This window comes from Scyliorhinus torazame, chromosome 7, assembly GCF_047496885.1.
Source record: "Scyliorhinus torazame isolate Kashiwa2021f chromosome 7, sScyTor2.1, whole genome shotgun sequence".
Taxonomy (NCBI): Eukaryota; Metazoa; Chordata; class Chondrichthyes; order Carcharhiniformes; family Scyliorhinidae; genus Scyliorhinus; species Scyliorhinus torazame.
The window spans coordinates 149208131-149230109 of NC_092713.1; the positions used below are offsets into that span (position 1 = coordinate 149208131).

Here is a 21979-nt window from a genome sequence, read left to right on the forward strand (position 1 = left end):
GATTGTTCTGTGGCCTAACCTGCTATCCTTAAAGGGACAGCTGCAGACTGCCAACATAAAGGCTTTTGATTTCACTTAACTTGAGGTGCTGTTGACCTGTGCACGCCCCCACTCCTCCCGTTCACCTCCCCCACCATCTAGGATCTATACGTGTAGGCCACTGCTAGCAGCAGAGTCAACTCCAAATTGGTCCAGAGGAACCAAGAGAGTTGCATCAGGAGACCCAACAAGACCGCACGGATCAAGATTATTCACAGAAAAGCTGAGACCAACTTTGAACTGAACTTCAAGCTCCTCGTGAGCTCCATGTGTGTGGCGGCCATTCCAGGCCTGAAATCAAACGCAACTTTCACCAGCATAGAATGGACTGAATGGCCATAAATGACGCTATGACCGATTGCATGCAGAGGTGCTTCACTGTCTCACATCACGTACACAATATACGTGAAACCTAACACATAATGACAAAGAATTGATTGGTGCAAAAATCCCTGGGATTTCTGGAGTTTCTTAAATTCTGGCTTGATTTATTCAGACTAAATGAAATCCTGCACTGTAGATGCATTATTCCCAGGAAATTCTGAGCCAATGCTTTGTTCCACAAAGAAAAATTAGGCAGTTTGTATATTTGTTGACTGTCGGAAGGGAATCTGCCCATTTCTCCTCGATGTTCACCAGTGCAACTTCAAAAACTGAAGAATCTATTTGTGGTGTTGGTAGAAGTGAAACTTCTTTGAACCTGCTCTGTTAGAGCCAAATCAACAGCTGCAGTTGGGGGACAAGTACTTGAAAGCCATCAATGATTGATGCGTATCGAGAATTGCATCTGTGCACACAATTGCTTTTTTGAATTGCAATATTGCCTGCTTTGTTATACCAGGCAGTGGACATGGTCCCACTGGTGTTTTTTGCTGTTTGTTTCCAAGAAGACATGTTAGTCATGCTACCTGACACAACAAGCCACTTTGTAAATTTAAATGGACTCCAGTCAAACTAATGGAAGTGTGAAGTTCTCGAAAAGAGGGCGAATGTTCAATTTCTGTGTAATTTGGGCATATTATTGAAAAACGTATCAGACACAAAATGTGGAAGCGACAATGAAATATCAGGGAGCGTGTTTTCTCAGGATATGTTAACTATGAAGGAAATTTAAATTTAAATCTGTCAAATGGTTGGACTCATGAATTCATTTTGGTAGGAAGAACACAGAGACAATAAAAAATAAATGATTTAATTCTAAAGGGGTTATAGAAGGAGAGGAACCAAGGTGTATATATGGATACGCCATTCTGGATCACAGGGCAGATTGGGAGAGTAGTTAATAAAGAATCCTAGGCATTTTTAACAGGGACATTGAGGACAAAAGCAAGAAGGTTATCATAAAGCGGTATGAAACGGGGGTGGAATTCTCCTTTTTTGTGGCTAAGTGCCGACTCCAGCATGGGACACAACTGGTGTTTCATGACCGGTTTATCGGCGCAAACCCCTCACTGATTTCGGTACCGGTGAAAGGCTATCACCAGAGCCGCATGAAACGCCCGTGGATCGCTCATAAATGGGCCGCAGAATGGGCCAGTCCTGGGCCATGCGTGCGCTCGGCTGATAACCTGCATCGGTCGCGCCGTGCAACATGGCGCCGGCCGTGTGCTGACCCGACTCGCAAACTGCGACCCCACAGCCCACCCCCTGGCCACCTCCCACCAGTACCCCCAGCCCTCGCTGAAGCCCCCCCCCCGCCGGCCAGCAGCACGGATCCCGGCCGAGTGTGGCAGCGTTGGGCACAGTCCGCAGCCACCACGCCGGGTTCACGATTTGTGTGAGGACACGTTTCCCGCGCCATTGGGAACTCGGCCCATCAGGGCGGAGAATCGCAAGTGGGCTAGCCGATGAGGTGCCAATGGCAATGCAACTGCGCTCGGCGCGCGTCATGATGACGCAGGTTTGGAGGAGGAGGAGACTCGCAAACCGGCATCAAACCAGCGCCGGGCCCGATTCCGGCATCGGAATGGATTCTCTGCCCAATTGGCGGTTACGATATCGGTGTCTGCCAACGGAGAAGCCCGTCCCACTTTTTTTGTCTCAATTGGAGTGTTGACAAGGATTTCCCAATCCGGGTTCACCTCGTCACTGCTGCCAATGAAAATGGAGGATTTGGCGCTCAGCCAAAACTCCATTCACTGCAGTGGGACTGGAGAATCGACACTGGCAAGAACGGACGGAGAGTTCTGGGTGCCACAATTCAGGAAGGCATTGGAGAAAGTCCACAAAAGCTTCATGAAAATGGTTCCAGAGCTGAGGAACCTCAGACAGGACATGGATCAAAATGTCTCACTGAACACTATATCACTGCGGTACTCCAGCCAATGGCTCAGGGTCATCATTACAACAGGCAACAGGTACTGACCAAGGTCAAATAAGACTAGAATAAGATCAATAACAATGACTTTCATTCTTTAGAGAGCTTTTTAATATAAAAGTGGTCCAAGAATCCTTTATGAATGGAAGTGGATGGGGATAATGGACAACAAGTCAGAGATTAGAGAGATTAGTTAAACATCTGGAGGGCTTGAAGATGAGCAGCTTTAATTTAATTATATAGGTGAACAAGGAGCCAGTGTATGTCAGATGGCAAATGCTAAGTAAACAGGATTTGGAAGGCTGTAGCTTGCATGAAAGATTGTATATGGTGGAGCAATGGATCCAGAAGGAAGGTCATTGGAATAATGAAATCAAGACCGATGTGGTTGAGTTGCAGATAGAGTTGAACAGATTGCCTGGGTAGAAATTGGAAATGTTGGTGATGGATTGGATGTATGATGTTCAACTCAAAATCAAACAGGCCATAAGACTTTTGCATGCTGACAGCGTGACCAGGAAAGGGATTGTATCATGTGGGCAGCGGGCAGCATGGTAGCACAAGTGGATAGCACTGTGGCTTCACAGCGCGGGTCCAAGGTTCGATTCCCCGCTGGGTCACTGTCTGTGCGGAGTCTGTACCTTCTCCCTGTGTCTGCGTGAGTTTCCTCCGGGTGCTCCAGTTTCCTCCCACAGTCCAAAGACGTGCAGGTTAGTGGATAGGCCATGATAAATTGCCCTTAGTGACCAAAAAGGTGAGATGGGGTTATTGGGTTATGGGGATAGGGTGGAAGTGAGGGCTTAAGTGGGTCGGTGCAGACTCGATGGGCCGAATGGGCTCCTTCTGCACTGTTTGTTCTATGTTCTATGTAAGGGTCTTTCCTGTTGATTCCCTTATTTCCCCTTTCTTTTATTTTTGCTGTTACATTTTTGGTCCATGAATGATTTATGGACATGTATCTTTAAGGCAGCCTGTATCTTTAGTTCAAGCAGGAGGAAGCAGTGACCTGTGCCTTTAATTCAAACAGAAAATTCCAGAAGACTGTGCTGTTTTCGGCTGGTGTTTGCAGACCGGCCAGCAGCAGTGATGACTCGGTTAGATTGATTTGGCTGGAGGCCAATGAATTGGCCCAAAAGGCTGTGCTCTGCCAGTAACTGGTGGTGATTGGATCTAATCCACTGGATGTTTTCAGGGTCACATGGTTTCAGTTTGTTTCACTTTAGATTCTGGCAGGCTGGATGGAGGGTTCTAACTTACTCTCTCCAAAATAAATTGAATTAATTATTTTGATAAGGGCATTGTGAGGGCTAACTCTCTCATCAGCAAGTTTGGGTGCCGTTCTCTTGAGTCTGCAAAGGCCATAAGTCAAACCACGGGCTGGAAGTAAGGTTTGATATGAAATAAAGTGTCTCTCCAGAAAGGTATAGGCCTGAATGTGAATCTCGAGCTGAAAACCCAGTTTGATAAGAAATAAAGTTTTTCCCCAGTAGAAAGCCTGCTGCCTGTGAGTACTGCATCCTTTTTCTAAACTACAAGGACCCTGAATGAATGACTCCCAAAGAAGACCATTACCGGCTGCAAACAGAGACTTTAATCATCTAAGAGGAAAGTGTGCTCCAGAACCACCATTTGTAGCAAAGACTCTAATCATTTTGCTGTCATCCTTATTATTTTGCCCGTTTCATCCCCCCACCCACCCCTGTGTTTGTTTGTCATGTGTGTGGGTAGAGGACAGTTGGTAATAGGTATTAGCTTGTTGTCACCCAGTTGTATTTACTGCATATTTCATCATTATTCTTGCTATAAATACACAGGGTTTCAACTTAGAAACCTGGGGCAGATTCTCCGACACCCCGCCGGCTCGGAGAAATTGCCGGGGGGCGGCGTGAATCCCGCCCCCGACAGCCACCGAATTCTCCGGCACCGAAAATTCGGAGGGGACGGGAATCGTGCCGCGCTGGTCGCGGCCCCCCCCCGGGTTGTGAACAAGCATGCTGAGCTGAGATACTGGTCGAACAGGGGCTGAGAGCATTGGAAAAGGTATAATGTTTGTAGTGAGGACCGAGGACAATGGTCTCTGGCCCATCCATGATTGGATGTTGGTCAAACAATCTGAAAGTAAAAAGACAGTAAATGGTTAAAAAAAATGGGCAAAGGTAAAGGAGGAAGTGGCAGAGGCAAGTGAATAGATTGTCTGTTTCTTGGTCCAGAGCCAGAATTTTACACCCCCTCCCCACAGATAGATTCTGAGCTGGCATGAGAGCGTGAGATCAGAGGGATGGGATTCCCTCCAAGTTCCCATCTGCACCAACCTTATAGTGATTTTGTCAGCTTCCAATCTAGGCGCGGGAATGCAAGGCCTTTGATAGGGAGCCTGCTCTTGCCCCAGTTAATGGTCACTTAAGGGCTGTTTCCCAGCACCCTCAATTTTAAGATTGGTGGGTGAATGAAAGCCCGGGGTAATAGGGAGGGAACTGAAAAATTAAGAAAGTTCTATCTCAGGCGCAAATGCCGGAGAGAGAGAAAGGCCGCCTACGAGGAAACATTCCCTTTAAGGTTCAGTGGCCTCAAGACATCCATCTCCTCGCGACCTCGCAGACCTACTCTACCTTCCCCACATTGTGCTTGGTAACTATCTGCTGGATTTAGCTCATAGAGTTCTATAATATTGAATGTTGTTTGTGAACATGGCCATTTCAGAATTCAGGAAATGTAGGTTGTTAGGAACAAATGGGCAACTCCATCAGTTAAATGTACTGTTTTCTTTTATTATAAATTTAGAGTAACCCAATTCAATTTTTCCAATTAAGGGGCAATTTAGCATGGCCAATCCACCTAGCCTGCACATCTTTGGGTTGTGGGGATGAAACCCATGCAAGCAGGGAGAGAATGTGCAAACTCCACGCAGACAATGACTCAGGGCTGGGATCAAACCTGGGATCTCGGTGCCGTGAGGCAGCAGTGCTAACCACCGTGCTGCCCATAGTAAAATCTACTGTTGTACTGCATTATAGTCCTTCGTAACATGTGTTTTTCTTTAAAGTTAAATATTCTTTATTAATTGATCACACTGGACTATTCCTCCACGGTTTGTATATCTTTTCTCACTGTGTACCAAATTGAAAATATACACCACTAAGTGCTGGCATTCCAAGTTGCCCTTCTGGGTCTTGCAATACCCTCGCATTTTACATCCAGGGGGTTCTGAACAAGAGACATGGTGGAAGATAGCTTTATGATGGAGAACATGGGAATGGAAGTGCCAAAGAGAGATTGAAAGCTCAAAGCCATCCCTATGAATACAGATAGGAAAAAGTTGAAACAGGATTCAGATTCCCACTGGTCAAGGGGAAGTGAAGTTGCAGAGGGTGAAGAGTGGATGTGAAGCATTTTAAGGTGCTTCTGTGAAACTTGATTAACTTTATTCTTTCTCCCTGAACTACTCTACCATACTCAGCCATATTACAGTCTTTTGTGCTTAGATATGTGAATATTAGTTACAGCTGCCATGTTAAGCATAAGATAAAATCTGCTCTTTTATTGGAACAAGTAAGTAAGTTTGAAAATTGGAAGAGTAATTTAATCTCCAAATATTGTTGTTCAATCTTCCAGTAAAAGTGAATCCATCTGTAACTGCGCTGGTAATTATATTAATTACACACTTCATTAGTTCCTAATATAGGATGTGCAGATTGAAATTGTGCTGTTATAATATCTTCTTTTTCTTCATGCAGGCAACTCCCCATCTGATGAATCAGAAGAACGTGAGAAGGATCCCAAGTCTTTAACCTTTCCAGCCTATGTTGTCAGCCTTCTTGATTCTGGTGATGAGCTCATGGCGTCAGGAGTGAGAATGTACTGCGAAAACAGGGGAAGTTGTCCATCATCCTGCCACCTGTGCCATACAACAGAGGGTCAGAAGAGGCAAGAAGAACCTGTGTTACTGGAAGTCACTAAGGCAGCTCCGTTGTATGAACTGCTGACCGAAAATGAAACACGGAAAGTAAGTGTACAGATTAGTGGGGAAGAAATCGACTATCAGAATGGATATTGCAGAGGTTGAGCAGGCTGCTGGATTGACACCCCTTCCACACACATTCACACCCTCTACCACGGACGCACAGTGGCAGGAGTGTGTACCATCTACAAGATGCACTGTGGAAACTCACCAAGGCTCCTTCGGCAACACCTTCCAACCCCATTGCCGCTCCCATCTAGAGGGACAAGACTAGCAGATACATAGGAACCCCACCACCTGCAAGTTCCCCTCCAATCTACATACCATCCTGACTTGGAAATATATCGCCGTTCCTTCATTGTCGCTGGGTCAAAATCCTGGAACTCCCTCCCTAACAGCACCAGGGGTAGACCTACACCTCAGCGACTGCAGCAGTTCAGGAAAGCAGCTCACCATCACCTTCCCAAGGCTGATTAGGCATGGGCAATAAATGCTGACCTTGCCAGCGACACCCACATTCTGAAAACGAATAAAGAAAATGGTAAAACACAGATTGTAAGGATGAGCCATTATATGGAGGAGACGCAGCTATTTACAGAACATGTCATTTATAAAATTAATGGCAGGATTTTACAGTTCGCTGTGGATTCTGGATTGCAGATGATGGGCACTGGATTGGGGTTGTGGGCACTGGGTGGGGATGATGGGCACTGGATTGCGGAAGATGGGCACTGGATTGCGGAAGATGGGCACTGGATTGGGGATGGTGGACACTATATTGGGGATAGTGGACACTGGATTGGGGATGGTGGACACAAAATTGGGGATAGTGGACACTGGATTGGGGATGGTGGACACTGGGTGAGGCGGCACAGTAGCGCAGTGGTTAGCACTGCTGCCTCACAGCTCCAGGGTCCCGGGTTCAATTCCGGCCTTGGGTGACTGGGTGAAGTTTGGACTTTCTCCCCGTTTCTGTGTGGGTTTTTTCCGGGTGCTCTGGTTTCCTCCCACAGTCCAAAAATGTGCAGGTTAGGTGGATTGGCCATGTTAAATTGCCCTTAGTGTCCAAAAGGTTAGATGGGGTTACTGGGTAATGGGGATAGGGTGGAGGCGTGGGCTTAAGTAATGTGTTCTTTCCAAGGGCCAGTGCAGACTCGATGGGCCGAATGGTCTCCTTCTACACTGTAATTTCTATGATTCTATGAAATGGTTGACAGCAAACTCACCCCCCCCCCCCCAACTCCTCCCCTATCACCCCTGCAGGCTGCCCCACATATATTTAATACTCAGAGGGGTGTTAATTGGCTCAGGGCCTGACTTCTGCCCCCACCTGGGGAGTAATTCCCTCTTCCGAGAGTTGCCGGTTAATCAAATGGCCAGCAGCTCTTTGGTTCCAGCAACGCACCTGAACCAATCGTCACTGCGGGGACTACGTCTAGACCCAGCAAAGATCATCACTGGAACTGAACGGAGAGGGAAATGGGGACGTTTTCAGAATTGCCAGAATAGCGAGTGTGGGTGGGGCTGATGGTGCTCATGCCATAGGAGAGGGAAAACTGGAAGAGGAGGTGGGGGGGGGTAGCTATAGGAGTGGGACCTGGTGAGTTTCAAACCAGTCTTCCTCCTCTGTCTGCTAGGTGAAGAATTGCAGTGGGGTGGGAAGAGGCCCTTGAGGAGCCATTAGTTGTCCATTTAAGGGCCTCAATTGGCCCCAGGGGAGATAGACTGCCTGCCCGTACCAGCCTCCCCGAACAGGCGCTGGAATGTGGTGACTAGGGGCTTTTCACAGTAACTTCATTGAAGCCTACTTGTGACAATAAGCGATTTTCATTTCATTTTCATTTCATTTCATTTCATGACTTCCCCACCACAAGTAAAATTGCGATTGGTAGATGGACATATGGACAGGTGCCCATGTTTGAATTCTGAGCCCCTCCACCCACCTTCCAACTGTCTGTGGGGAACATGACATTCTGCCTTAAGTAATGGCAAAAAGTATAGTACCCAAACAGTCAAGGTCATATGTTGGGTGAAAGCTGGGCAAGATTAAAATTGCAAAGAACTGTCATTTATAACACGGTGGTTCAACTTCAGCAATAAAGAGGACATGCTGTATTGAACAAAATGGAACCCAGATAGTAAAGAGCCAGAGACTGCACTGGAGGAGGAAAAGATCAATTTGAACTGGTCAGATGTTGTTTCGAAGTGGAGCAGGGTTAGAGTCAAAGAGTTTTACAGCACAAAAGAAGTCCTTTGGCCCATCATGCCAAGCCATCAAGCACCTATCTTTTCTAATTGTTGTGAGAGTGTTATTCTTGAGATTGCTGTAGAATGACGCAACTCACATTTTAAAGACTCAGTGTTGTAGTTTTGGATCAGGGCAAAGCTCAAAGATAAAATGTAACCGGTGCCAGAATGCCACAGAATTGAGTTGCAAACAAGGCTACCTGTCCCATTACCTTCAACTCACGTGGTTTGTTTCAGAAATAGACTGACATCGGGGTTCTCAGGAGGAGTGGGGAGAGATCGGGGGATGCAGAGCCTTGTGCTGGTTCTTCAACTATAGTCACGTCAGTAAAGGATTGGCTAGGTTGACCAGGTAACTTCCATGGTGGCCTGCATTTCCATGCTGATAACATTTTCCTCTGAGCAGATTCGATGGGCCATGTGGTTTACTTGTCCTATTTCTTATTCCTTACGTTCTCAGACTGGAGATTGCGGTATTGCATAGGCTATCAGCAAAGATAATCCTGTATTATCTTCAGGTACAAATTAGCCCACTCGGCCCCTTGAAACTGCTCCGCCATTCAATAAGATCATGGTTGTAACCTCAACCTCACATTCCTGCCAACCCTCGATAACCTTTTACCCCCCTATAAAAAGAGAGCAGAAGTACCACTTAAGAATGGCACTGAAGATAGGGCGGCACAGTGGTGCAGTGGTTAGCACCGCTGCCTCACGGCACCAAGGACCCAAGTTTGATCCCAGCCTTGGGTCACTGTCCGTGAGGAGTTTGCACATTCTCCACGTGTCTTTCTTTTTAAAATTTAGAGTACCCAATTCATTTTTTCCAATTAAGGGGCAATTTAGCGTGGCCAATCCACCTAGCCTGCACATCTTTGGGTTGTGGGGGCGAAATCCACGCAGACACGGGGAGAATGTGCAAACTCCACACGGACAGTGACCCAGAGCCGGGATCAAACCTGGGACCTCGGCACTGTGAGGCAGCAGAGTTAATCCACTGCACCACCGTGCTGCCCTATTCTCCACGTGTCTGCGTGGGTCTCACCCCCACAACCCAAAGATGCACAGGGTAGGTAGATTGGCCATGCTAAATTGCCCCTTAATTGGGAAGAAAAGAATTGGGCACTTTGGAGATTGAAGACGAATGAGCGGGATTAACTAGGGAACATTGATACAAATTGGTGAAAGGCAGCATTTAAGTGATACATTGCTGGAATGATCCTCTGGATTGGTGAGCAGAGGCAAATATTCAGGAATCATTCAAGAGGCAGCTAAATGTTATAATGTTGGCTTTCATGAAAGGATTATGAAACACTGCATATAATACAGAGGTTCCACAGGTACATTTGAAGCTTGCCGTGACCAATGGGCATCGGTGGGGGCTGGGGTTCATCATCACCCCCAGGAATAATATTTTGGTTTAGTTAGTTAAGTTTTGTTTTAGTTACAGTGCCCTCACCAGGGGGTTGTCATCTCTGACATTTTTGTTTACTTTATTCACTATTGTTGTTTCTTTAAAGAGTATTTATTACAGAGCTTGAGCTTTTGCACTGACGAAAGCCACAACAATCACCCTCGCGTACCCTCAGAACCAGGACCACATGATACAGACCAGATATCTTTTGATCTGGCTCTGTGATTGGCTTTCAATTGTCTCTTTTTCAAATTCGCTTTGACTATTTGCGTTCCAAGATTGCTGCTAATAATCAGTATATATGAATAGTGTGAAATGTGATTGTGGAGGGTGCATTACACTCTTAGTAAGCTGGAGATCTTTAATGTGTAATTAGGTCTGATCCTTGTGGTATTTTTTTAGGCCATCTATGAAGCAATGTTGAGCCAACTCTGGTGTTCAGGAGGTGGTGACGTCATCGATGACTGGTGTAGGTGTGATTCCACAACGTTTAGCATTGACGGGCTACCAAACTGCGCTCCCCTCCCTCAGCCAGTGTAAGTACCTATTCCTCAGTACCATGTACTCCAGGCTGTAGCACATTCAGATAACGGCCACTGTGTAGAAAGTTTTACTAAATGTGGAAGATATCTCTCAGATCTGATCCTCGCGTGATACTGAATCAAGTTAAAGGTGGGCTTGAGCACACAACATTACATGTGCTAGCACACCAAGATCAGTGTGCCTTTTCAACTTAAATTATATATCATTATTGAAGCCACCCCGTGTCGCCGGGAAGCCCACGGTGGGGGTGAGGGTGGGGGGAGTGGGGGGGTGCTGCTGGCGAGAACAAAGAATCCCAGTGGCCAGAGAACTCCTGCCAACATATATATTCTAATTTATATTGTGGCAATTTCTTCACTGGCTGGATTCTCCGCTCCTCTGGCAGTGCGCCCCCCCGGCGGCGTTGGGTGGCTTCAATGGGAAATTCCATTGGCCAGTGGTGGGAACAGAGAATCCCGCTACCAGTGATGGCACACCACCGAGGAACACAAGGCTGGGGAGGCGGAGAATTCGCCTCATTGTATATATTAAGGAAGACCCTGTGCTACATTTTTCCTGTGCAGAGTTAGTTCCGCTTGTCAGAACAGATGATTTATATATTTTTAACTTTGTGTCTGCACACTTTCTTGGAGCATCTTCAAGTTCTGATGGTTTAAAATCCTGTGTATGTGTGGCAGGAGATCTAACTTGATGTAGTGACGGTTGCTGGTGTTCTAAAATTTGGGCGGGTGTCCTGGGGAGCCAGCAGGCGAGCACAGACTCTGTGCAATGCAAAGTCTGTTCTTGATGTAGCGTGAGCCACGAGCACCTGGCAGAACCCTTGGGGGTGTGGGGGTGGAAATGATATCAACCAGAGTGTAAGATTAAGTGCAAAGGAAAGCACCAAAAACTGTATCCTGCTGATAAATAGGAAATAATGAATCACCGGTTACGGAGTGGTACAAGTTAAGTGGAGAGAGTGTAAGAAGTGCAATAGAACAGCGTGGAAAATAGGTGGCAGGAAGATGACAGTGAAAACGAGATGGGTTAAGAGGGACTGTGGATAGCTACAACAGCAAACTGTATTTACCCAGTGCCACGAACAGTAAAACGTCCTCAGGAGCTTCATTAATGGGCACATGGCAAACCAACACCGAAGCAGTAAAGGCCACAAGCAGTTTGTGCCACAAACGATGCCTGAAGAGCTGAACTCTGAGGAGCTTCAGGAAGGAGTAGAGAGATGGAGGGATTTATGGCTGAAATTCTAGAGAATAGGAGCGCAGGGACTGTCAACTATGAGGGAAAGAAAAGAGGGGGAGTCGTGCAAAGGGCTGGAATCAAAGGAGAATGGAATGTTTGGAAGAGTGATTTAGAGCTGGAGGAGGATGCAGTAATAGGACTGAAGTGAGACCACAGAGGGATTCATTGGCTTCAGCAAGGATCATAAGTTGGATGTTGTGATGAATGTTGGAATTGTTTTTACATGGATTGTATTATATATTTACATATGTTGCAATCATTTTTTTGTACAGATGTGCAATTGAGGTGTCGTAAAAGTGAGATCATCACTAATTCCAACCATGTGTGTGTTTACCTATATAAGGCCCAATGGAATTTTGTTATGATTGCTGGAGAATAGATAATTTGAGACGTTGGGCGTGTTTCATTGAAAAAACTTCTATGTCTGGTTTTGGGCGTGTTTAGAATAATAATAATCATTTTTATTGTCACAAGTAGGTTTACATTAACACTGCAATGAAGTCACTGTGATAAAGCCCTGAGTCACCGCATTCTGGTGCCTGTTCGGATACACCGAGTGAAGCAACAGTGCTATCCACTGTGCGACTGTGCTGACCCTCGTTTAGCAGGGTGTTTCTCAGTGTCCGCTATTCAACAGAGTTGAAGACTGCCCGTGGATCAGGGTACCATTTTTAAGGGCGTCCCTGAATTTTTGACCCCCCTCAGAGACCCCACCGCGACCCCACCGCGACCCTCCATTTTCACCCAACTGACCCGCTGACAGTGCCGAAAAAGTCCCATCACCCGAGAGTGATATTACACAGATCCTGGGGTGGTGGGAATGGGGCAGGGAAGGGGGGAAGAAAAGAGGATGCCAAGGCGGGAGGGTTGCAGAGGAATGGGGGGATGGGTGGGGAGAGGGGGAATGAAGGATGAGGCCATGTCCTATGTGAAGCGGGCGAGGTTGAGAGCTTGGTCTAAGTCAAAGTGTATACAGTTCTCTGCCTAGACCAACAGGGCATCCAACAAGTCTCCGCTCGAGACCTGGAATTATCCTGAGGCTTCGAAGCTCAGAGCTGCCATGATCTTGACCGCCACCGGGAGCGGGCATCATGCTCATCCAGACGGTGCCAAGACCCAGTAACATGGCACAGGTGCTGCACAGATTCCTTGTTGAGGCAGAGCCTCCTGCGGCACACACTGTCTGATATCTGTTGGAAAGACGGGCAACCCCTGTATACCTTGGACCGTCGCGGGCCTCCCCCTCTGGATCCCTCCCTGGCCTGATGGGTGTGGGGTGGGGCCCTGCGCCTCGAGTCTTTGTTGATGCTGCTGCCACCACCTCCTCCGGCCACCTGGCCTGCCAGCAGCAACACGAGAAGCTTCTGCAGGGTCCAAGATATCGTCCATCCAGTGTGATATCTGTAAGGAATTGAAGAGGGTGTGAGACTGATAACCAGCGGTGTCCTCCATCCCGGAACCCTCCAGCCCCCACCTCGCTTCCTCCCCCACCCCCAACGTGCACTGCCCACACAACTCCGACCTCTGGCCTCTGCTCACCGGACCCAAGACCCTGTACCGCAGACACCTTCAAGTTACGTTACCTGGACCGTTTGCTGGTCCCCTCCCCGGTGCACTCACTTACCCTCTGGTCGCGGTAATGTCCCCAGTGCTGGAGCCAACCCCTGGGAGTTCGGTTGTTGGTCGCTGCATCCTAGGTGTTGCCTCCCACAGTGTTCAGGCACAGTGTCCAGGCATCACAGTCTGATTGGGATGCTAGGCAACAACTCCACGTGCTAAATGGCATGCCTACCCACGGGGATTCACTTGGGATGTGTGAAATGCTCACTTAACTACAATTGCCAATTCCCTATAACTTTCAGCTGAGCGGCCAGAGGCTTCTGCAGTCAGTCTGAGTTATGAGTCGTCGGTGGGGCAGGTAGGCAGCGGCTAGTATTGCCCCCAGAATGGGACCACATGGTTCAGGGTTGGCATGGTAGGCCCACAGGTGCTGAGACCTTCCAATTCCAGCGACCATCCCCCCCTGCCCCGCAATGCTCTCCTCCCCATGGTGGCCCACCCAGCCGAGGCTGAGCCCCTGGCGGCTCTCCCACACCACTCCGAGTACCGGGGCAGAAAGCCCACTGGCCCCGGGGACTCTTTGTCTGTGAGCAAAGGTGGCTACTCACCTACTCGGCTCCCCACAGCCGTCCTTCCGCCAGCTTCGCGCTTTTAAAAAGGAGTACTAATCGGTGCCCACATGACCACTTTCTGGGGAGGCCATTAGAAAATGGGTGGCCTTTAGATAGGGGATCGCTCCCATTAAATTTATGGCGACTGGGCTTAAGTGATGATTATTGGTTTCTTGCCACAATACGGTGGATCCTGATTTTGCCGACCGGAGCGGGCCAGTTCGATCGCAAATGGATCGGCGCCTAGCGCGGTACTCGATTCTGGCCTCTCTGGCAATCACATGGCCTTGTTGCGCTCTTGCTCAAGCGCAACACGGCCACTAAATCGCGCCCCTGTGTTTGCTAAGTCTATTTATAAGTGTTTTTTGACCTGTGATGGGCTTTGCTTAATTGGAGATAGTAGTTAAAAGGATTTCCTTTCAATGTTAAGAATTGTTTAATTGTTAATTGTGAGCTATCTTCTCATATTAATGGGTTTAATCCTGTGAGAAGAATTATGTTTGTTTGTTTTTCTAAATAAATTAGAGTACCCAATTATTATTTTCCAATTAAGGGGCAATTTAGCATGGCCAATCTACCTCACCAGCAAATCTTTGGGTTGTGGGGGTGAAACCCATGCAGACACGGGGAGAATGTGCAAATTCTACAAGAACAGTGATCCGGGGCCGGGATTTGAACCCGTGGCCGGGTTTTGAACCCGGGACCTCAGTGCCGCAGTCCCAGTGCTAACCACTGTGCTGCCCTATGTTTGTTTTAATATAACAGATACGTATTCACTAGTGGAATCAATCCTGGAGAGAATTATCCTTTCCTCACAGTTTTACGAATGTAAAAATAGTGGGCAGGATTCTCCGAAATGGATTGGCGCCAATTATGCGGTGCCATCGTGAACGCCGTCGAGGTTCACGACGGCGCGAAACGGCCCCTATCCCGACCGATTCAGGGCCCGATAATGGGCTAGGAGCGGCGCCGCGTCATTTACGCATGCCAGGCCTTGACGCCGCGTAAAGGCGGCGCCGCGTAAAGGCGGCACGCATACATGACGCGGCTGGCACCGCATAACTGGCGCCAACCCGCGCATGCGTGGTTGCCGTCCTCCCCGATTCCGCCCCGCAAGAAGATGTCCGACGGATCTTGCGGGGCTGCGGAAGAAAGGAGGTCCTCCTTCAGAGAGGCCTGCCGACGATCGGTGGGCACCGATTGCGGGCCAGACCCCATTTGAGGTACCCCCTGGTGCAGGATCCCCCCTCCCCCACAGGCCGCCCCCCCAAGCGCTCCCACGCTGTTCCCGCCGGCAGCGACCAGGTGTGGACGGCGCCGGGGGGAACCCGCCGTTTTGGGCAGGCCGCTCGGCCCATCCGGCACTGAGAATCGCGGAGGTACCGGTGAATCGCCATTTTGGCTGTCTCGGGCGATTCACTGGACCGTGCCGCGCAAAACGCGATTGTGCCGAGGGCCGCTTCTGTGAATCGTGGGAGGGCGTCGGACCGGTGTGGCGGAAAAATTTGGCGACCCAGGCGATTCTCCAAACCGCGCGGGAGCGGAGAATCGCGCCCAGTGTTTGGGGTTCTTATCCGGTGTCCTAACAAATGTTGGGTCTGGTTCGGAATCGTAACAATATGTTGGAGATTATGAAGCTAATGTCTATCAGCAAGGATAGAACAATGGGTTTGAGGAGAATTGAAGAAGTTGAAGCTGATGGAGGATTAAGGCACTGGCTAGTTGTGGGATGTGAGTGCTGAGAGACTAAGAAAACACAGAAGTGAGGGGAATAGATTTGTGACTAAAGTAACAAGCATTTACTTTGATATTCTGCCCTTTGTTCTGTCACGTGGGATTTAAAAACTAGCTTGACTTAATGCGCCCCAGATTTCATCACCAATTGAACAGATTTTAGTTAGTTTGGAGCTGCCGAGTTTCTGAGGGAAGAACAGCCAAGCACCTTGTGGAATTTATGAGAGAGTGCTTTTACTTCTGGTTCTTTAGTTCTCTGCCAGAACGTAGGTCTGACCCACATTCTTCACCAAGTAAGCATGGCCCGTATCCCCCTCATCCAGAACGGGGATCGAACCCTGTGTTGTTCGGGCCTAACTGATCCATATTGGGTGTCCAGGCAACTGAGCCGACATACATATGTATCTTCTAACTTGGAGCTATGGATAGTGATGGTAGAGGCTCAAATTTATTTACTTTGCATGGCTGAGGAGGAACCTCTCCTACTCTTCCAAACTGCCATGTGGAAGGATGTACAAATTGTAAGAATCCTTCCTGTTTATTTCCTTTGCTCCCATTTTATTTTATTTTATTATTTTTTTGTCCGTGGACCCATATTCGGAATGTGCCATTAAGCAGCCTGTTTGTCAGGTCATTGTATTCCTAGCTTTTGTATTTTGGAGAGGAAACACATTGGCGCTGAGTGAATATTAGGAACCAGCAAGAAGTTGGGTTGATTAGATAGCTGGCAATCGGTGGGTTGTACAGGTATGGTGTTCTGCCTGACAACAGTCAATGATTGGTTCCTGCGTGATTCTTGTGAGAGAACTTGGGAGAAGTGAAAGGGACAGTCTCTCTTTCTCAAACAGCTGAAGTTAAGAACTGCTTTATTGTTCAAAGACCAGTGACTGCCTGGCACATCCTTGCTGCAAACTTGAAATAACCCTGAATCTGCAGAAAAAGTGGACATCTTGCCAGAAGCCTCTAGTCATTCGTAGGAAGAAGAGCTGTGTTTTCTACCTCTCACTGTTGCCGGTTGCCTTCTGTCTTTATGAGCCTGTAATAAAGATCATTATAAGCTGAAGGAAAAGAAAGTACCCAACTGAAGGCCTAACATTCAGTGAAATATTAGCTAGAAAGCATCAAACACCCCGGGCGGGATTCTCGGTTGGCTGACGCCGGAGTCGGGAAAGCGATTGGGCGGAGAATTGGTTCTGACGCTGAAATCATGGCGGCCGCCAGTTTGACGCCAAATCGCAATTCTCCAGTGCCTTAACAGCAGCATCAGTGTGATCCCCTCAGCAGTAAATGCTGTTGGCATATCATTAGCGGCCTAACTCAGTATTCTCTGGGGCCTCTGTGATTCTCCGTCTCCCCTGGGGGGAATTCCCGACGGCCACTTGTGGTTTTAAAAATCGGGAAACAGGTGCCGTGGCTGGTGGGGGAGAGAGGAGGTAGGACACGGAGAGGCACGACCGTGGGTTGCCAGTCCAGACACTGGTTGGATTGATGGGTGGACACGTCGTGGGCCGGAGTGATGCCCCCATGGGACTGGTGCAGTTTGGGGGCACAGACCACCATTGCCTCGGCCTGCAATGCAGCCATCTTGCTGCCCACTCACTGACCAACCACCTTGGCCCCTCGTACTGCAAGATGCCACCGGCTGTACGGGTGCCCCTACCCTACCATCCCCGCACCGCAGCCCCCAACCCCCACCCCACTCTCTTCCATAACCCCCACAAACCAGCCAACACCCACTGGTGGGGCATCATGTGGCCCATCCAAGAGCAACACACACAGTAGCCCCTACAGGGGGGTGCCGGATAGGGACCGCTGAGCTTACCATTGCTATAGGCAGTGGTAGCCAATGGTATCCCTGGCAACAGTGACGGGCACCAGGGCCAAAGGTCCCCATGGTGCCGGGCACTGACCGGGCCAGGGGTGCGTGTATGGGGGTGGGGAGAAACATGTGGGGGCAGAGTCCGCAGTGCCGACCAGGGCCACCAGAGAGCCCATTGGACCTGGTTGGGGACGGGAGTCCGAACCATGCTAACATGTCGGTCTTTCACTCCCTGCAGACAATGGCTATTGGAATGCTCCCAGCAATGGTGGCCTTCCGCCTAGTCGCCGCAGCCCTGTGGGATGCACTGCGGCTGTACGAGTTGAAGCTGCTAGAGGAGGAGGATAAAGCTACAGCGGCAGAGCTTGCCCCAGAGGAACAGGAGGCAGCCACTGAGGAGGGCGAGCCGGCTGCCCAACAGGCTGAGGAGGAGGAGGATGAGGAGGTGCAAAGGAGATGCCGCATGAGGCCAGCCGTGAACTAGCAGCGCCTGTCATTCGAGGATCTGCCGGACCGGACATGCAGTTGAAGACTCCGGATGAGCAGAGAGACAGTGCGACATATCTGCCCGATGATGACACACCTGGCACCGCGGGTTTTGGGGGAGGACACCCGCTCCCGGTGACTGTCAAGGTGACGGTCGCCCTGAACCTTTACGCCACAGGCTCCTTCCAGGCGCCGAGTGGGGACCTGTCCGGATTCTCTCAGACCTCGGTGCACAGGTGCATACGCGCCGTCACGGAGACCCTATATGCCCAGATGTCGCAATACATCCATTTCCATGTGGACCGAGCCCACAGGATGCCCGGGCAACGGGGTTCGCCGCCATTGCCGAGATGCCCTGAATTCAGGCGGTGATCGACGGGATGCATGTTGCCCTACGAGCTCCTGCAGATGACAGGCGGCTCTATAAAACTGAAAGGGGTTTCACTCCATGAACATGCAGCGTGTGTGTCCATCAGATGTGCATTATGCACGTCTGCGCCCGCTACTCGGGCAGCGTGCATGACGCCTTCATCCTGGCACACTTGACGATTCCTGGCCTCTTGAAGGCATACCACTGTCTGGGGGGTTGGCTCCAAGGTGACAGGGGATATCCGCTGCAGTCATGGCTGATCATGCCAGCTGAAGGCCACAGACCATGCGGAGACCCGCTACAACAACGCCCATGCAGCGACCAGGGGCGTAATCGAGCGGTGCTTTGGCCTCCTGAAGATGCGGTTCAGGTGCCTGGACCACTCTGGAGGGGCCTCCAGTATGGCACTGGGAGGGTCGCCCGCATCATGGCGGCCTGCTGCGTCCTCCACAACATAGCGCAGCAGAGGGGTAACATGCTGGAGGAGGAGGATGAACACCAGTCCTTGTCCGACAATGAAGATGTGGGGGGAAGGTGAGTATGAGCAGGACATGGGGCTCGGGCCGAGGCATGGGAGGCCGCACAACGTGTGTGCCAGGGCCAACACACATAGGACGCTCTGATTGCCTCCAGGTTCACCAACTGCGGGGATGGGACTGGCCAGGGGCACAAGCACTGCCCCCACACCCATCCCCCTCCCACCTGCAACCCCTTAGCTGCCGCACTATGGGGTGTCGGCCCTGAGTGGCAGTAACAATGGGTTTGGTCCATGGGATGGAGGATGATGATGGCCCGCTCTGCGATAGGCCCTGGTCCTCCACATCGTTTGACAACGTCTGACTCCTGCCCACAGTAGCACTTTACACCATCCATCTGGTTGATCCCAGCATGCGAGCTCGCCATTCCATTACACAGTCCCATCGAATTCTGGGGTGACAGAGAAGGGGGGGAAGGGTGGGGGTGGTGGTGGTGATGGTGGCAGGGGAGGGCAGGGAGGGGACGGTATTGGGTTGGGGGTGGGACACCATAGCGACTGAACTGCGGCCCCTGGGCCAAGCTCAGCCCACATACACATCTGTCAGAGCACCGAGGCAGGTTGTAACTGATGTGTTGGGTAGGCTGGATCGATGTGGACTGCACTTGATGCAGTGTAGCGAGAGACAGACCTCCAACACTTGATAAGATGCAACACGATTTTATTTAACATCTAAACGATTATACATGTTCAACTGTGAGTTGACACTATGCTGACTTGACTGGAGACCTGATACTAGCCTAACCAGACTTACTAGCTACCACATGGTGTTTGTACTGGCCAGCTCACTAACTCGGACTGTCTCAGGGGCTGGGTCCCGAGAGAGCAGGAAAACTGGTGCCCTCTGGCTTTATAGTGGTCGTGTCCTGTCTGGTGATGGGCTGCTCTGTTCTGTGTGCTTACTGGTCATTCTGTGTGTCAATCACTGCCTGTCTGCACTCCATTATATACATAGATGTATATCATGACATCTCCCACCTTTTTTCTCCTCTTTCTTTTTGTGTGTTGAGATAATAAATATTAAGGTGCATGTGCGTGTGGATGTGTATATGTGCGTGACTATATACAGAATGTGCTAAAATGATCTTATGTACACAGGGAGGTGTCGCTAGTGCAGATGTAGGGCAGATGAAACGGTAAAAACGATATTTACAGAGGTCAAAACGATAAGGTAACACAGTTGTGCAAAAGTTCAGTCTATAAGTTTAGTCTCTGCGGCAGGCGACGAATTCTGGTTGACCGCCTCAAGGGTGGATCAGGGGCCGCCTGCACTTGGATAGGCGGGACCGCCGGCAATGCGGTGGTCACAGAGGTCGGCAGGATTGCTGGTATATCGGTGGCCTTGTGATAGGGCACGTCCGGAGGAAGCATTGTGTGAGGCGGGACATCATGGTTAAGTGGAGGGCGTGGAACTCTGCGCAGCGCCCGTCTGTTGCGTCGAAGGAAGGAACCATGCGGACGAGGAGCGATCTCGGGGCCACTTGCTTGACCGCCACAGCTGTGGCGGACCAGCCACCGTCAGGCAACTGCACACGAGCACAATCAGTTGGGACCAGCTTGGGGAGATCTGTGGCATGAGCATCGTATGCTGATTTCTGTTGGGCCCGAGACTGCTGCATCTTTTGTATGACCGTGAGGTAGTCAAGGTCTGGAACATGGATGGCCGGAACCGTGGTTTGCAGAGTGCAATTCATGAGCATCTGCATGGGAGACAACCCAGCGGACAGCGGGGATTCTCTGTGTGCCAGCAGCGCCATGTTTAAGTCGGAGCCTGAGTCTGCAGCCTTGCATCGTAATCTCTTGACAATATGGACCCCTTTTTCGGCCTTCCCGTTTGACTGCGGGTAGTGGGGGCTGGAGGTTACGTGATGAAAGTTGTATAGGTGGGCAAAATCAGACCATTCCTGACTGTAAAAACAGGGACCGTTGTCACTCATCACCGTGAACGGTATCCCATGCCTGGCAAACGTTTCTCTGCATGCTTTTATCACCGCCTTCGACATGAGGTCGGACAGTTTCACCACTTCTGGGTAATTGGAGAAGTAGCCGACCAGGAGGACATAGTCACGCCCCTTGGCGTGTAAAAGGTCGACACCGACTTTGGACCATGGGGAGGTCACTATCTCATGTTGCTGCAGACTTTCTTTGGGTTGAGCTGGCTGAAATTTCTGACATGTGGGGCAGTTGAGGACCATGTAGGCAACGTCCTGGCTGATGCCTGGCCAATAGGCTGCCTCTCGAGCTCTGCGTCGACATTTCTCGACCCCCAGGTGACCCTCATGGAGTTGGCCGAGCACCATAGCTCGCATGCTCTGCGGAATCACAATCCTATCGAGCTTCATGAGGATGCCGTCTACCACCGTCAGGTCGTCCTTGACGTTGTAAAACTGGGGACACTGTCCCTTCTGCCAGCCATTCGTGAGGTGCTGCATCACATGCTGTAGCAGAGGATCCTTGGCCGTTTCCTCACGAATTTGGATGACCCCCTCAGAGGCCAGAAGGTTGGGGGCACACAATTGCACCTGCGCATCATTTTGGCAGACAAAGTCAGTTTGTTCACACGGTGTGGTGATAGACCTGGAAAGGGCATCTGCAACAATGAGTTCTTTGCCTGGCGTGTAGACAAGTTCAAAGTCATAGCGGCGTAGCTTGAGAAAGATTTGCTGTAACCGAACATCATGTCATTCAAATCCTTCTGGATTATGTGGACTAATGGCTTGTGGTCAGTCTCAACCGTGAATTTTGGGAGGCCATACACATAGTCATGAAATTTGTCGATTCCCGTTAGGAGGCCCAGACATTCCTTCTCGATCTGAGCGTACCTTTGCTCAGTGGGTGTCATGGCTCTGGAGGCATACGCATCTGGGGCCCATGAGGAGGAGTCATCCCGTTGGAGGAGCACCGCCCCAATACCGTCCTGGCTCACGTCAGTGGATATTTTGGTTTCTTTGATAGGGTCGAAGAACGCCAGAACCGGGGCTGAGGTGAGTTTTGCCCTGAGCTCACGCCATTCGTTCTCATGAGCGGGCAGCCACTGGAATTCCGTTGACTTTTTGACGAGATGGCGGAGGGCTGTGGTGTGTGCCGCCATGTTGGGAATGAACTTCCCG

General features: G+C 49.9%; 1 protein-coding gene across 4 annotated transcripts in view; it reads left to right on the forward strand.

The window, feature by feature from the left end:
- The window catches only part of astn1 (astrotactin 1), a 4064875-nt gene that overhangs the window by 3777528 nt on the left and 265368 nt on the right, over positions 1–21979 (forward strand). For all 4 annotated transcript variants that reach the window (XM_072511608.1, XM_072511609.1, XM_072511610.1 and 1 more), the window contains 2 exons: positions 6091–6359; positions 10375–10508. In XM_072511608.1, the coding sequence (XP_072367709.1) occupies positions 6091–6359; positions 10375–10508 (403 nt within the window). The remainder of the gene's footprint in view (positions 1–6090; positions 6360–10374; positions 10509–21979) is intronic.